The following is a 17,950-nucleotide window of genomic DNA, read 5'->3' on the forward strand; positions in this document are numbered from 1 at the left end:
CCTGCCATCACGCATCTGAAAACTCTTTCCGGTTTCCAGGAAGGGTAAACGGAGGCACAGAGCAGAGAAGTCACAGGAGTGCCTGCCTGCCCAGCTTCCCCCGTGATGCTTCAGAGGGGATCTGCCCTCTATTTTTTTTTTCGGTACGTGGGCCTTTCACTGTTGTGGCCTCTCCCGTTGCGGAGCACAGGCTCCGGACGCGCAGGCTCAGCGGCCATGGCTCACGGGCCCAGCCGCTCCGCGGCATGTGGGATCCTCCCGGACCGGGACACGAACCCGTGTCCCCTGCATCGACAGGCGGACTCTCAATCACTGCGCCGCCAGGGAAGCCCTGCCCTCTACTTTTATTGGCCATGTTCTCGTCTGCCTTTTTGTGGGTTTGGCAGGGTCCCTGGGGGTGTGTGACAATTCTCACATGGACACACATCTTCATGAATGCCAGAAGCCAGAGTCCTGTGCCTGGTACTTGGCAGTACCCGGGTGGCCATAGGAGCCAAAAGGAGGTCTTTTTTCCTGTGGGAACTCATTCCAGTTGCCAGCAGAGTGAGGAACAGAGCCATGTCACTTGGCTTTCTAGTGGTTACTCCTGGCAACCTTGCCTGGCCTTGCTGTGGCCTGGGGCAGGGACCCAGTCTACCCCAGGGTTTCTGTTTCTCCATCTGTAAAACAAGGGTGAACTCCTGCCCTGGCTGGCCACAGAGCCGGCCGGATCAGGAAGCATGCTGTCCTCCTTGAGAGGGCAAAGCAGCAGCCAGAGGAAAGACAAGTGAGAAGTAGGGCCTGCCGCCTCCCAAGAGAGGCCCAATTAGGCCAATGAGCAGTTCCCACCAGAGGCTCTGGCCAGCCCTCAAAGCCGGCCGCGTGGGCAGGCAGTAGCAGGCAGTGGGATTAACGGTGGCAGCCCCGGCCCACTGAAGTGCCCTCAGGAACTTCAAATGAGCACATTAGCACCAAGGGGGAAGCAGGCCAGCTCCCTTTCTTCTGCAGGGAAGGGGTGAAAGGGAGCCGGTGTGAGAGCACCCAGCTACAAGAGGGCAAAGCCAAGCAAAGGGCCACTCTTTTGAGGCCTCCTGGGACCTCTGCACAGGCCTCCCCTGGGGGCCCCAAAGATGGGTATCATGTGGATCCAGAGATGGGTTCACTCCACAGGCCCCAGTCAGTACCCCCTGAGGAAAGCTCAGCCCTATTCTAGCCCTGGGGACCATGGATGCAAGCAAGAAACTGCCCTGTTCTCAAGGAACCAGAGTCTACCGTTCATTCATTCATTCATTCATCCATTCAACAAAACTGCTGCCTACCTACCGAACCCTGGGGCCATGGTGGTGAACAAGACAGTCAGGATCTCTGCTCTCAATAAGCGATATGGAAGTCAGACAGAAAACAATAACCCAGTAATGAAAAACCAGAGAGGCAACAGAGTGGTTGTGAACACTGACTCTGGAGTCAGAAGGCCTGGGTTCAAATCCCAGCTCCAACTCTAGCTTCTGACCAGGAGGAAGCTACTTCACCTCTGTGCCTCAGCTTCCTTCTCTGGAAAGTGGGGATAATAAAAGTATCCATTGCACAGGGTAGTTATAAAGATGAAATGAGTTAATAATTGTAAAGTACTTCAAACTGTGTCTGGCATATAGTAAATACCAGTAAATATTTGTCAAATAAAAAATAAAAAGTGTCAGGTAACAATAAATATTATGAGGACCCTACTGGGGAAGATGTGTGTGTTGGGTGTGGGGGAGCACATTAGAGAAGGGGAAAGTTGAAATGCTTTTGGTTTCAAGTAACAAGAAACCTGGAGGCTGGGCAGCTCCAGAACTAGCCAGTTCTGGTGCTAAATGTCTTTGAAGAACCAGTCACTTTTTATCTCTCTGTTTTGCTCTCCTTAGCCTTGCCCTCAGGCTAGCGCCCCTCAGAGTCTCAAGACGGCTGCTGAAGTGCCAGGCATTGCATTCATGCATGACATATTCACTGAAGAGATTGGCTCTTTCTGGTGATAGGAAAATTTCCCCAGAATTCCTCTAGCAAACTTTCCTTCCCACCTCATGTACCAGAGCAGCATCACATGCTCAAGATTAAAACCAATCACTGGCAAGGTAGCAGGGATCACCTTGACTGGGTTACCAATCAGGATCTACTTTGAACATGGGGTCTTTCAGAGGAGGCATAATAATGAAACAAGAACAAGGTTCTTAGGACTGGGACACCATATGGTAGTGGTGTAGGCAATTAACAAATTCTGCAGCAGAGTGTAAGGCAAGGTCTCATTAAGGATATCCATTTGACCAGGGATGAGAAGGAGCCATCCATACAACTATGAGCTTGCTTTTCAAGGAACAGAAGGAAGTCCAAAGTGGCTGTAAAATGGACTGAACAAGGGGGAGGTGGTGTAAAATGATAACATAAATGATAAATGGTGTAAAATCAATCATCTAAGTTTCTACCTTAGGAAACTAGAAAAAGAAATGCAAATTAAATCCAAAATAAGCAGAAGAAAAGAAATAGGAATTAGAGCAGAAATAATTGAAATTGGAAACAGGAAAACAATAGAGAAAATCAATGAAACCAAAAGCTGTTTTTTTAAAAAAGATCAATAAAACCAATAAGCCTCTAGTCAGGTTAACTATGACAAAAAGAAGATAAATTACTAATATCAGAAATTAAAGTGAGGACATCACTACAGATCCCATGGAAATTAAATAGATAATAAAGAAATACTATAAACAAAAGAACAGATAAATAAATCAATGGAACAGAACAGAAAACCAGAAATAGACCCATATAAATATAGTCAACTGATCTTTTTTTTTTTTTTTTTTTTTTTTGCGGTACGCGGGCCTCTCACTGTTGTGGCCTCTCCCGCTGCGGAGCACAGGCTCTGGACGCGCAGGCTCAGCGGCCGTGGCTCACGGGCCCAGCTGCTCCGCGGCATGTGGGATCTTCCCGGACCGGGACACGAACCCGTGTCCCCTGCATTGGCAGGCGGACTCTCAACCACTGCGCCACCAGGGAAGCCCTAGTCAACTGATCTTTGACAAAGGTGCAAAGACAATACAAGAGAGCAAAGATAATCTCTCTAACAAATGGTGCTGGAACAACTGGACATCCACATGCAAAAAAATGAATCTAGATATGGATCTTACATGCTTCACAAAATTTAACTCAAAATGAATCATAGATGTAAATGTAAAACGCAAAACTATAAAACTCCTAGAGGAGAACATAAGTGAAAACTTAGATGGCCTTGGCTATGGTGATGCCCGTTTAGACACAATACTAAAAACATTATCTATGAAAGAAATAATTGATAAGCTGGGTTTCACTACAATGAAAACTTTTGCTCTACAGTAGACAATAGCAAGAGAATTAGGAGACAAGCCACAGACCTGGAGAAATTATTTGCAAAAGACACATCTGATAAAGGACTATTATCCAAAATATACAAGGAACTCTTAAAAACTCAACAATTAAAAAAACCAACCTGATTAAAAAATAAGCCAAAAACCTTAACAGAGACCTCACCAAAGACAAATAAGCATATGAAAAGACGGTCCATAACACGTCATCAGGGAAATGCAAATTAAAACAGCAATGAGATACCACTACACATCTGTTAGAATGGCCAAAATCCAGAGCACTGACAACCTCACATGCTGACAAGGATGTGGAGCAACAAGAACTCTGACACATTGCTGGTGGGATGGTGGGAATGTAAAATAGCACAGTCACTTTGAAGATAGTTTGACGGTTTCTTACCAGACTAAACATACTCTTACCATATGACCCAGCAATCATGCTCCTTGATATTTACCCAAAGGAGTCGAAGACTATACGCACACAAAAATCTGCACAAGGATGTTCATAGCAGCTTTATTCATAATTGCCAAAACTTGGAAGCGACCAAGATGTTTTTCAACAGGTGAATCAATAAATAAGCTGTCCATCCAGACAATGGAAAATTGTTCAACACTAAAAAGAAATGAGCTACCAAGCCATAGAAAAGACATGGAGGGACTTCCCTGGTGGTGCAGTGGTTAAGAATCTGCCTGCCGATGCAGGAGACACGGGTTTGAGCCCTGGTCCGGGAAGCGTGCAACGAAAAGACCCAGCGCAGCCATAAATAAATAAACAAATAGATAAATAAATAAATAAATAAATAAATAAGAAAAGACATGGAGGAAACTTAACTGCATGTTACTCACTGAGAAGAAACCAACTTGAAAAGGCTACATACTGAAAAGGCTGCAACTATGTGACATTCTGGAAAAAGCAAAATCTTGGAGACAATAAAAAGATCAGTGCTTTTTTTGGAGGGGAGAGATAAATAGGCAGAACACAGGATTTTTAGGGCAGTGAAACTACTCTGTATGATATTATAATGGTCATTATATATTTGTCCAAACCCATAGACTGTACAATACCAAGAGTGAGCCCTAATGTAAATTATAGACTTTGGGTGATTCTGATGTGTCAGTGTAGGTTACCAACGTGTCCTGGTAAAGAAATGTACCATTCTGGTGAGCGATGCTGATGATTAGGGAGGCTGTGTATGTGTCGGGGCAGTGGGTATATGTGAAATCTCTGTACCTTCCTCTAAATTTTGTTGTAAACCTAAAACTTCTCTTTAAAAAATAGTCTTAAAAAAAAAGACTACTGAGTAAAGCAAAACTTAGAGTAAAATTCATAGTCTTAATATGGGTATACTAGAAGAGGGACTGAAAAATAATGAGCCAAGCATCCATAAAGAGGTTAGAAAAAGAACAGCAAAATAAACTCAAAGAAAGTTAAAGAATGGCAATAATGAAAATAAAATCAGGAAATACAGAAATAGAAAACAAATGTACAACAGAGATGAACAACAAAAACCCAAGAAGTTGGTTTTTTGAAAGGACACAACTGATAAGCCTCCTGTGTCTAATCAAGAAAGAGAGAAGGCACAAATAACCAATATCTGGAATATAGATGGGACACAACTACAGATCCTGCAGACATTAAAATTACAAGAGGAGGGGGCTTCCCTGGTGGCACAGTGGTTGAGAGTCCGCCTGCCGATGCAGGGGACATGGGTTCGTGCCCCGGTCCGGGAAGATCCCACATGCCGCGGAGCGGCTGGGCCTGTGAACCATGGTCGCTGAGCCTGTGCGTCCGGAGCCTGTGCTCCGCAACGGAAGAGGCCACAACAGTGAGAGGCCCGCGTACAGAGAAAAAAAAAAAAAAATTACAAGAGGATATTATGCTAAAAAATTTTGACATTCTAGATGAAATGGACACATTTCTAGAAAAATATGTCATCAAATGTGCACAAGGGACTTCCCTCGTGCTCCAGCGGTTAAGACTCCGCACTACCAACGCAGGGGGTCCGGGTTCGATCCCTCCCTGGTCAGGGAACTAGATCCCACATGCATGCCGCAACTAAGAGCCCGCATGTCGCAACTAAAAAAAAGATCCCACATCCCGCAACGAAGATCTCGCACATGGCAGCCAAGATCCTGCACGCCTCAACTAAGACCCGGCGCAGCCAAATAAATAAGTAAATAAACAAATATATTTTTTTAAAGCGACACAAAAGTAGAAAATTTTAACAATCTTGTAACTGTTTAGGAAGTCAAATCCACTGCTAAGAAAACATTCCACAAAGAAAACTCCAGGCCCAGATGGCTTCACCGGAAGAAATGGTGCCAATATTAGGCTCTCTTCCAGAGAGTATAAAAAAAAAAGTATACTACCCAATACATTTTATAAGGTTATCATAACCTTGATACCAAACACCTAACAAGAAAGGAAAGTTACAGGCCAACCTCACTCAGGAATGTCTATGCAAAATTTCTAAAAATACATGCTATCTAATTTAGCATAGCAATAAAGTGAAAGGTTAATGCATCCAACCAAGTTACATTTATTCCAAAATTGCAAGATTGGTTTAACATTTGAAAAATCAATGTAATTTTATGTATTAAGAGGATAAAAGAGGAAAATTACGTGATTATCTCAATAGATGCAAAAAAGCTTTTGATAGAATTTAACATCTATTCAAAGTAAAAACATTTAGCAAACTATGAATAGAAGGAAACTAATTTGATGAATGGTATCTGCAAAAAAACCTACAGCAAACATTATTTTTAATGATAAAAGTTTGAAGGTATTCCTTTTGAGACTGGCAATGACACAAGGATGCCTGCTCTCACCCTATCTATTCGTAATGTACTGACATGTCCTAGCTAGTGCAATAAACCAAAAAAGAGAATTAAAATGTGTAAGAATTGTAAAGGAAGAATCAGAACTATTTTTCTTTGCAGATTATATGATTATACACATACATAGAAAATCTAAAAGAATCTACACAGAAATTCTTATAAGAGTGTTTATCAAGGTTGCTGAATATCAAATCAATGTTAAAAATAATTGTTTCTGTATAAAATATAATAGAAACCAGAAAATGAAAAACCCTGAAAAGACATCACTTACAATACCACACAAAAAAAAAAAAGTACCTAGAAAGAAATCCAGCAGACATGTTTCATGCAGAAAACCATAGAACAATCTTTAGAGAAATTCTAGAAGACCCAAATAAATGGAGAGATATACCATGTTCATTGATTGGACAACAATATTGTAAAGATCCATTCTCTCCAGATTGGCCTATAGATTCTATCCAGTTCCAATTAAAATGTCAAAGATTTTTATCTATGTTTTTGTTTGTTTTGGTGGAAACTGACAAGCTGGTACTAAAATGTATATAGAAATGCAAAGGACTCAACATTGCCAAGACATGTTGAAAAAGAAAGTGGGAGGACTTGGACTACTGGATATCAAGGCTTACTATGAACCTAGAAACACAGTGTGATTGTGGTGCAGAGGTAGATAAGTAGACCAAAGGAATAAAGTAAAGAACTCAGAGACAGACCTATTCATATGCACACATTTGAATAACGCAAAAGTGGCACTTCAGAGAAGTGGGAAAATGAGAAATGGTAGGCTTTTCAATAAATGATGCTGGGCCAACAGGATATCTACTTGCAAAAGAAAAAAAAGAAAGACAGAAATGGGATCCCTACCTAATATCATTTATAAAAATCAGTTGCAGGTGGATTACAGACAGCAGTGTGCTGATGAATGTTTAACCACTAATTCCCCAAAGGAAACAATCCCTGACTTTCAGTGTTTACTGAGTTCCACATTATAAATACTCCTACCATGGCTTATTCCAAGTAACCAGCGTAAGGTCATAGAAAACAGAGTAGGGGAAAAAATCCACAGAAGCACTACATAGATGGCATTTTCAACATACACATTCAACTGGCATGAAGAGAAGGAAGTGATGAATTTTGACTATTTATTACCTTTGGGTTTGTTTGTTTGTTTGTTTTTGTTTGTGCCCCGCTGCTTGTGGGATCCTAGTTCCCTGACCAGGGATACAACCCATGCCCCCTGCAGTGGAAGCGCAGAGTCCTAACCCCTGGACCACTAGGGAATTCCCTTACCTTTGTTTTTTTGTTGTTGTTGTTTTGTTTTTTAATATTTATTTATTGGCTGCGCCTGGTCTTAGCTGCAGCACGCGGGATCTAGTTCCCTGACCAGGGATCAAAGCCGAGCTCCCTGCTTTGAGAGTGTGGAGTCTTACCCACTGGACCACCACGTAAGTCTCCCCTTACCTTTGTTTTTAATATTTTTGTTTATTGTAAGTTTATACAGGTTAATTTTTAATAATTGCTATGTTTAACAACTGGCTCACAAAACGCATGAAAAGTTAACAACTTTCTCATGAGCCAGTATGAGTCACCTCTAATGCACCACTGATTTTAGACCTGAATGTGAAAGGCAAACAAATTTTTTTTTTTAATATGGAATCATTCTTCAATTTTTGAAAGTTTATTATGAAAAAAAGATTATTTAGGAAAATACTTTCATGATTTCAAGATAGGGAACCATTTCCTTCCTTTTATGCGTAGGTTTCTTGAGGTATATGGAGAAAAGACTTAACATAGCAGGCCTGAGCATTCTGTCCTTAGAAAGACCTGCTTACAAGATTGGCCCTTGGCTAGCATCTGGGAACTTAAGATTTTGGAAGGGTTCTCACTGTTCCCTAAGTGGTAAGAGTTTAGACACTGTGCCTAAACTGTTCTGCAAACAATGCAGTTTATGCTGAACACTAGCCTTCTTTCTGGGAGACTGGAATTTTGGTACATGCTAAGCAGTGGGTGCCTACATAACCACTCGCCAGTAAAAACTCTGAGTCTCCTACGAGCTTCCCTGATAGAGACCATTTCAAATGTGTTGTCACAATTCATTGCTGGAGGAATTAAGCGTATGCTGTGTTGAGTCTGCCGGAAGCTCCTGGTTTTCTCTGGACTTTTCCCTGTGTGCCTTTTAGATTTGCTGATTTTGCTTTGTATCCTTTCACTATAATAAATCTTAGCTGTGAGTCTGGCCACATGCCCAGTTGTATAAATCCTACTAGTGAATCATTAAAGCTGGGAATGATCTTGGGGAGTCCTGACACAAGGTATAAAATTCATCTTTTTGGGCTTCCCTGGTGGCGCAGTGGTTGAGAATCTGCCTGCCAATGCAGGAGATACGGGTTCGAGCCCTGGTCTGGGAGGATCCCACATGCCGCGGAGCAACTAGAACCTGTGCGCCACAACTACTGAGCCTGAGCGTCTGGAGCCTGTGCTCCGTAACAAGAGAGGCCGCGATAGTGAGAGGCCCGCGCACCGCGATAAAGAGTGGCCCCCGCTCGCCGCAACTAGAGAAAGGCCACGCACAGAAACGAAGACCCAACACAGCCAAAAATAAATAAATTAATTCATTAATTAAAAAAAAAAGAATGGGCAACCTCTATTTATAAAAATAAAATAAAATAAAATTCATCTTTTTAAAGTGTACAGTTTCATGAATTTTGACAAATATGTATATTTGTGTAGCCATCATCGCAAGCAAGTTATAGAACATTTCCATCACTACAAGTTTCCTTATGCATCTTTGCAATCAATTCTCTCCATCCACCTTCAGACCCTGGCAACCACTGATCTATTCTCTGTCACTATAGTGTTGCCTTTCCCAGGATGCAAAATAAATGGATTCATACAGGATGAAGCTTTGTGATTCTGGCTTCTTTCACTCAGCCTCATGGTTTTTTTTTGTTTTTTTTTTTGCGGTACGTGGGCCTCTCACTGTTGTGGCCTCTCCCGTTGCGGAGCACAGGCTCCGGACGCGCAGGCTCAGCGGCCATGGCTCACGGGCCTAGCCGCTCCGCAGCATGTGGGATCTTCCCGGACCGGGGCACGAACCCGTGTCCCCTGCATTGGCAGGCGGACTCTCAACCACTGCGCCACCAGGGAAGCCCCAGCCTCATGTTTTTGACATTCATCCATGTTGCTTTGTGTATGAGTAATTCATTCCGTTTTGTTGCTGAATAGTATTCCATCATACAGCTGTACCATGGTTTATTTATCCATGCACAGTTTATGTACATTTGGGTTGTTTTCTTTTTTTGGTGATTATGAATAAAGCTGCTATATACATACATATACAGATCTTTGTATAAACACATAGTTTACTTCTGAGTAAATATCTAGGAGTGTGATTACTGTGTTGGTGTATGTTTATCCTTATAAGAAAATACCAAAGTATTTTCCAGAGTGGCTATACCAATTTGCTTTCCCAGAAAAAATGTTTGAGAGTTCCAGTGGCTCCACATCCTCACCAGCACTTGGTATTGTCAGTCTTTTTAATTTTAGCAATTCTACTAGGTATGTAATGGTATCTTATTATAGTTCTAATTTGCTTTTCCCTAAAGACTAAACAATGTTGTATATCTTTCCATGATATACATGTATCTTTGGTAGCTTATTTGCTACCCACATCTTTTATGTTGACATGTCTGTGCAAATCCTTGCTCACTTAAAATATTGAGTTGTCTTCTTATAAGTGAACTGTAAGAATTCTTTATATATTTTGAGTACAAGTCCTTTATCAGATATGTGTTTTGAAAATATTTTCTCCCCTCTCTGGCTCATCTTCTTTTTCTTTTCATTTCATTTTCTTAACAATGTTTTAAGGACAGAAATTCTCAATTTTTATCAAAATTAAAAATGCTATAAAAATTTTATCAAGTTCAATTTAACTACAAATTACTTTAATAAATATAGGGTTATTATCGCTATGTATTTTTTTTGATTGAGCTTTAGTACTATTTGTCTTTGAAGGAATTTGTCTCTCTCTTTTTTTTTTTACATCTTTATTGGAGTATAATTGCTTTACAATGGTGTGCTAGTTTCTGCTTTATAACAAAGTGAATCAGCCATATATACACACATGTTCCCATATCTCTTGGAATTTGTCTCTTTAATTGAGATTAACAAAGGTATTGGCAATTAAATTGTTCACGGAGTTCCTTCGTTATTATTTTAATGTTTGTAGGACTTGTAGTGCTGCATGACCCTTTCTTCATTCTTTTTTTTTTTTTTCCATTCTTCATTCTTGATTATTATGTACTTGGTGTCTTCTCTCTTTGTTTTTCTTGATCAGTCTTGGCTAGAGATCATAAATTTTATTGTTTCAAAGATTTAGTTTTTGTTTCATTTATGTTCTCTGTTGTTTTCTGGTTTTCTGTATCATTGATGTCAGCACTGATCTTTATTATTTCCTTCATTCTGCTTGCTTTGGGTTCATTCTTTTCTAGTTTATTAAGGTGGAATCTTAAATCATTAATTTGAAATCTTCTTTTCTAATAAGAGCATTTAATGCTATAAATCGCTATCCAAGCACTGCTCTAGCTGTATTCCCCAAATTTTGATGTGCTTTCATTTTCAGTCAGATCAAAATATTTTCTTATTTCTCTTGTGATTTAGTCTTTGAACCATGGGTCAAAAATGTGTTGTTTAATTGCCAAATGCTTGGAGGTGGGGGTTTCTAGATATCTTTGTTATTGATTTCTAATTTAATTATATTGTAATTGGAGAACATGCTTTGTATGATTTCAATACATTTAAAATTTTGAGATTTATTTTATGGTCCAGAATATCATCTATCTTGACAAAGGTTCTATGTGCACTTGAAAATAGTTTGTATTTTGCTGTTGTAGGGAGGAATGTTCTAGAAAGGTCAATTAGATTATGTTGGATGATGGTGTTATTCATGTCTTTCATATCTTTAATGGTTTTTGGTTTCCATATACGGAGGGAGGAGTGTTGAAAACACCAACTATAAGTGTAGTTTAGGTATTTATCCTTTTATTTCAATAAAAGGATATAATTTTCAATATATATATTTTGAAGCTGTCATTAGGTATATACCTTTTTAGAATTATCATGTATTCTTGATGAACTTGTTTATCATTATGTAATAATCCTCTTTATCCCTGTAATATTCCTTGTTTTGAAGTCTTTTGTATGTTATTAATGTAGTTGAAGGATTTTTTAATTTCCCATTTTGTGTTGATCTTTTTGGTGTTATTTCTAGCATTTTCATTACTTTTCTTGTAATTTCTATGTTTCTACTCAAATTCCCCATCTGTTTATGCATGCTGTTATTTTTTCTACTAGATCCTTTAACATACTGATCAGTCTCTGTCTGATAGGTTCATTATCTGGGTCATCTCTGGGTCTGGTTGTTTTGACCATTTTATCATTTGACAGTGGTTTGTTTTTCTTTTCTTTTTTGTTTGTCTCTGAGTTTTTCATGAATGCTAAATGTTGTGTGTAAAAGAACAGTAGAGACAGGTAAATAGTATTTATGTCCAGAGTTGGGCATGCCTCTTTTTCTGTTAGGTTCTCAGTATAGAGATTGAGTCAGTCAAGTTGATAGTAGGGTTGAGTGTGAGTTTTTTGTTGCTGGAGTTCCTCCAATGGTGGGTTACTGCTGCCTTTGGATTAATGGGAGGCCTGGGACGCTGAAGTGTTTTTCTGTTTCTGCATTCCAGTTTCAGCAGGCCCAGTATTCTTGAACCTCAGAGAAGGAAATTTCTTCATGCTTTTTCCACTCCCCAGCAGTAAACTGTTGTTGCTTGTTAATCAGGGTGAGGTCTGTGGTGAGGGCAGCTTTTATCAGCTTTCCTGGTCTAGCTTCAGTCTGAGGTAGGCCTTGTGCACCTGAGCCTCAAGGTGGGGTTTTTTAACTTTCTTGCCCTTCCCTTCCTTGTCAGCCAAACAGATTTGTATCTGAGAGCAGTCTTAGGTGGGAGCAAGATTTCAGATCCTCCTGCAGTGGTAGCAGACCTTTGCATCAGTGCAGGGTCTGGCCCCACCTCTCCCCCAGGGTTGTATGGGTTTACTTTTACCCTCCCCCATACTTTTGCTTGGAACTGATGGCAGAAGGATTCTTGCTCTCCCCCACACCCAAGAGTTTAAAATTTCTTAAAAATTTTATTTATTTATTGGCTGCGTTAGGTCTTAGTTGCAGCACATGGGATCATCGTTGAGGCATGCGGGATCTTTTGTTGCAGTGCGCAGGCTCCAGGGCGCATGGGCTCTGTAGTTTGCAGCACGCAGGCTCTTTAGTTGAGGCGCGTGAGCTCAGTAGTTGTGGCACACGGGTTTAGTTGCCCTGCAGCATGTGGGATCTTAGTTCCCTGACCGGGGATCAAACCCGCATCCCCTGCATTGGAAGGTGATTCTTTACCACCAGGCCACCAGGGAAGTCCCCCGGAGAGTTTTTGAAGCAAGGCTTATAGTGGGGAGAGAGGCTTCCTGTCCCTTCTCAGAGGCAGACAGCTTTGTTTTTACCCCTTTCATTTTTCCTGGTCATGGGAACATGAAGATTTCTAGCAGCTTAAGGCTTTTGCTTTGATTGATAGACGTCTAGGAATCGGGTGGTGTTTTGTTCCTGTGCACCAGTAACTAGGGTGCTCTCAGGTCTTCTGCCACTTCCCTCCTGTTTTTCTTGTGAGCACCCAATTGAGGTTTGTGGAAAAGAGCTTGTGAATGGCTGTAGACAACCCTTATGTCTGGAGCTCTGGAGCTGGGATTCTGAACTGTCAGGCTAGCTCACACTCTGCCTTTATGAATTCATTGACATTTTAGCTGTCTTCTTTCCTACTTTTGTGGTACTACCTCTTCCTCCTGGGCTCTGCCATGGATGAAGTACATGTGCTCTGTGTCTCTTTGAAGGGGTTTATCACCCTTTGTATATCTAGCTGCTTTGTGACCTTAGCTCTCTGATTAGGCTCACGAAGTTGTGACTGTAGGTTATCTGACTTTTTCTTGCTGTTAGGGTGTGAGTGATGTTCTCATGTGACTTTCAGTATCCTAGGTGGAAGCAACTCTTTATGAATGATTTTGTAACCGGAAAGGATGATTGGTAAATTTGACTTCATAAAAATTAACTTTAAGGGAATTGCCTGGTGGTCCGATGGTTAGGACTCTGCGCTTCCACTGCAGGGGGCATGGGTTCAATCCCTGGTTGGGGAACTAAGATCCTGCAGCCATGCAGCGTGGCCAAAAAAAAAAAAAAATTAACTTTAATATTAACTTAGTTAACATGAAGAGTATGAAACTGCAAGACACAGAGTGGGAAAAGATATTTGCAACACACAGGACAAATAAAAAGCTCATAAATGGGATATATAAAGAATGCCTGTCAAACTGTTATATATAGAATGGATATAAGGTCCTACTGTATAGCACAGGGAACTGTATTCAATATCATGTGACAAACCATAATGGAAAAGAATATGAAGAAGAATATATATGTATAACTGAGTCATGTTGCTGTACAGAAGAAATTAACACAACATTGTAAATCATCTATACTTCAATAAAATTAAGAAAAAAGAATACCCGGGAATCAGTAAGGAAAAGATAATCTAATAGATAAACTGGCTAAAGAGTTAAACAGGTGCTTCACAAAAGCAGAAATATAGATGATGAATAAACATATGAAAAGGGGTGCCATTTCATTAATAATTAGGGAATGCAAATTAAAATCACAATTACACACCATGAGGGAGCCTATAAAAGTGGCTAAAGTTGAAAATGTGTGACAATATCAAGTTTTGGCAAGGATATGGAGCAAAGCAACTCTCCTCCACTGCTGGTGGGAGTTATTAGTTGATAACAAGCACTTTCGACATTATCTTGTAAAGGTAAAGACAGGCTAAATTCCATTCTAGCAATTCTGCTCCTAGGTATACACCTCAGAATTGCAGGACACGTGTACCAGGAGGCTAAGCCCTCTGATGGACACATTCTTCCTTGGCTTTGATAAACCTTCGGCCAGAGTACTGCAGAGTCTGGCTGGCCATCTGATCTTTTCGTGTACCTATGCATATCTTTGCTCCCATGTACTTTGCAGAATCTCATTGTAACACACTCAGGAGACAAAATTACTTCCAAGTTTGCTTTAGCGGAGCCCCACATTCTTCCCCCAAGCCTCTCCGGTACCTGTGCTGAGGGAAGAGCCTCTGCTGCAGTTCTCAGCAGTGGCGGTACTTACACATCTCAGTAAAGCCGCGTTCATCCCCCTGCAGGAACTCACCCTTTCCCTTGGGCCTGAAGGTGGTTTTGTATAGCCCCTTCTGTGTCTCAGAATCCCTCCACGTACTTTACCTCGTATGACCCCGTGACATGGGAAGTAATCTCCACCAGGCGGGGCTTTTTGTCCGTTTTGGTCATTGCTCTATCCCTGATGCGCAGGTAGTCCTGTTAAAAGATAGGAATTTTACAGGTGAAGAACCTGAGGCTCAGAGAGGTCACTTGACTCCTAAATGGAGAGACCTTCTAGCCCTGAGTTTGGTGTGTAGTGTTGCTTTTTGGAGTACAGGATAACTTTTTTATTTCTATAAATGATATGAGAAAGGACAAGGAACTGTAAATATAGTGTCTACAGTGTGATGTCATACAGAGGAAAGGACACTGAAAAAGTTCAAGGTCTGGTGTCTAATACTGTCACTGCTGCTTTCCGGTCCTAAGGCCTGGTCTCCAGGCTCTGGTGAGGATGTGATGAGAACATGAATCTGAAAGTGTTCTGTACATAGTAAGGTGTATTTGTGGGTTGAACTGTGTCCCCCGCAAAAAGGTATGTTGAAGGTCTAACTCCCAGTACCTGTGAGTGTAACCTTATTTGGAAATAGGGAATCTGCAGTTGTAATCAAGTTAAGACAAGGTCATACTGGATTAGGGTGGGCCTTAAATCTAATGACTTGTGTCCTTATAAGAAGGCCTTGTGAAGACACAGAGACAAGGACACACACAGAGGGAAGACAACCATGTGAAGGCAGAGGCAGAAACTGGAGTAACTACAGGCCAAAGAATGCCAAGGATTACTGGCAACCACCAGAAGCTAGGAAGAGGCAACGAAGGATTCTTCCCTGGAGCTGAGGGAGCACAGTCCTGCTGACACCTTGATTTCAGACTTCTAGCCTTCAGAACAGTGAGAGAATAATACGTTTCTGCTGTTTGAAGCCATGCAGTTTGTGGTAATTTGTTATGGCAGCCCCAGGAAACTAACACAGGTGTGCCATGTGTGTAAAGGATACGCCTTGTATCAACGGATGGTTCAGCATCGCATGTACACTTCTCCCAAGTGAAACGACCCATCGGTGCTGAAATGCTCCCCAGACTAATGATTTTCCTTCCTTGCTGCCTAAGTTACCCACATTTTCAGTTTGTCCTTTCTTTAGCGAGAAGGACACAGGACAAGCTGTGCAGTGGGGTGGAAAAAGCACAAAGAAGGTCTCCAGGGACTATCCTCTTAAATAAAAAGCACCAAGGGGGATGCTGAAGGGGGATGTCTCAGTGCTAGGCAATTACTGTGGGCGCAGATGAAGGAGGGAACAGCAGAGATGGAGGTCCCCAGAGAGGATGCTGGCCAGCCCCATGGAGCGTAAGCACCGAGAAGCACAAGCACAAGGCAGGAAAGAGGGTCGGCGCAGATACACATCAATATATCCTATTCCAACATGTCAGCCCCTCCTTTGGGTCAAAGACTCTTGGCAACACGAGGTAAGTCTATTCATTAGGCCTGCACTATCTCCTGTTGCCTTCTGATCTGGGTTTTCCTATCCCTCTTGCATGTGCTATGAAGGTAGGATAGGGCCGGGGCTTTCGTCTGCATTTCATAATATTCTTGTGGGAAAAACAAAACAAACACAATACCAATAAACCTTTGTGTCTGGATGGGATTTAGAATTTACAAAGTGCTTTCACATACAATCCCTCTTGACTGGGCCTCCTTGTGAACGATCCAGAGGTGCTTATCCATGAAACACAGGTCTGTCCCCTAAATCAGAGATTACAGGAAGTCCTAAGCAGAACCATGCCAACCTCCCAAAGTGGATACGGGTCAGGTTAGGAAACCATAATACACACAGGCCAACAATCCCAATATGCGGCCTTATCCAATAGCAAGGAGCAGACTGAGCTCATGGCACCAGTGGAATGCCATCTGGGCAAGAGTCCCAAGATGAAAACAGAGGACTTCTGTTGTCAATAAATGGGAGACTAGGTGAATTGGACCAACCCTTCCACTAAGGACAATCAAAAGGCTGTACAAACATCTTAAAAGCATCAACAAGCAAACAAGATTCTAAAGAATTGTTAGGCTGACATCCCAGAGAGGACAGGAATCCAGACAGGTAGGCCCAGCATTCAGGGCCACTTTTCCCTGGAGGCACTTGCCCATTTGGAAGAGGTGACTAAGAGAATGAGCTGTGTGTTTCTGGAAGTCTTGCAAGGTTGGGGGTCAGGGGGTGTTGGAGTTCAGGGTCCACCAAAGGTGGGACACTGATAAACCACTGCCTGTTTTGGGCTGAGACCCCAGATGGTTGTGCCCTAAGGGGTAAGGATGAACCGAAAGCAAACCAGCCCTTGCACAATCTGATAGGTCCGCAGTCTGCCTTCAGTGGCCAGGAAATCTCCAACTTTGAATCTGGAATAATGTGATCTCAGAATTCTAGTGCCCCGGCCATGTGACAGAAGCAAACAAAAACCCCCTCTAAAGGAAGAGTCATCCTAGATCTGAAAATCTCAATAAACAATTTTTCAAATACAATGTCCAGCACAAAATAAAAAATAATGAGGCACAAGAGGAGACAAATCAGGGGGAATCAGCAGAAATTAGGCAAAAGAAACATACTCATGGGGATTCCAGTTATTGGAATTATCACAGATTGAACACAGGCAAAGTTCTAGAAAACTCTCACCACCAGTAGTAATTCTGGATATTTGAACTCTTAACACTCTCTCTAATCCATCCTCATTTGTTGCCTGGAATGCTACAATCCCCATTCTCTCTGCCTTTACCATTGTCTACCTTGGCAATCTGTCCTAAATTGCCCTTTCCAACCTCATCACATAGGACCTCTCTGTCTCACAATCTCTAGTCACATAGCACAACTTTCCTGTGAGTATTCTCCCTCTGCCTTGAATGTCTTCTCCTGCATCTTCCTGAAAAATGCCCCCTCAACCTTCAAAGTCCAATTTAAACCTCTCTCCTTGAAGCCTTTCTGAATTCATAACTCCAGCTCTCACAGCTCTGTATATACATCTATTAAGTATTGACACATTGTATTATAATTATTTGTTTATAAGACTGTTTCTCAAGTACACCGTTAACTTCTTGAGGTTAGGATCTATCTTATTCATCTAGAGTTCCTGGCATCTAGCATAACGCCTGGCTGAGTATGTGCTGAATAAATATTTATGAAAGAAGGAAAGATAGGGCTTCCCTGGTGGCGCAGTGGTTAAGAATCCACCTGCCAATGCAGGGTTCACGGGTTCGAGCCCTGGTCCAGGAAGATTCCACATGCCGCGGGGCAGCTAAGCCCATGCACCACAACTACTGAGCCTGCGCTCTAGAGCCCACAAGCCACAACTACTGAGCCTGCGTGCCACAATTACTGAAGCCCGCGTGCCTAGAACCCGTGCTCCGCAACAAAAGAAGCCACCAGTGAGAAGCCTGCACACCACAACGAAGAGTAGCCCGCGCTCACTGCAACTAGAGAAAGCCTGTGCACAGCAAT

The 17,950-nt window shown here is 41.8% G+C and overlaps 1 protein-coding gene across 1 annotated transcript in view; it reads right to left on the reverse strand.

Annotated features, from left to right (window-relative positions):
• ELP6 (elongator acetyltransferase complex subunit 6) overlaps positions 1–14,626 on the reverse strand; it is a 45,245-nt gene extending 30,619 nt beyond the window's left edge. Inside the window, 1 exon segment of the mRNA XM_067754180.1 lies at positions 14,538–14,626. Within this exon segment, the coding sequence (XP_067610281.1) occupies positions 14,538–14,603 (66 nt within the window). The 5' untranslated portion in view covers positions 14,604–14,626.
• Between the last annotated feature and the right edge of the window lie 3,324 nt (positions 14,627–17,950).

This window comes from Pseudorca crassidens, chromosome 10 (genome assembly GCF_039906515.1).
Source record: "Pseudorca crassidens isolate mPseCra1 chromosome 10, mPseCra1.hap1, whole genome shotgun sequence".
NCBI classification, from domain to species: Eukaryota; Metazoa; Chordata; class Mammalia; order Artiodactyla; family Delphinidae; genus Pseudorca; species Pseudorca crassidens.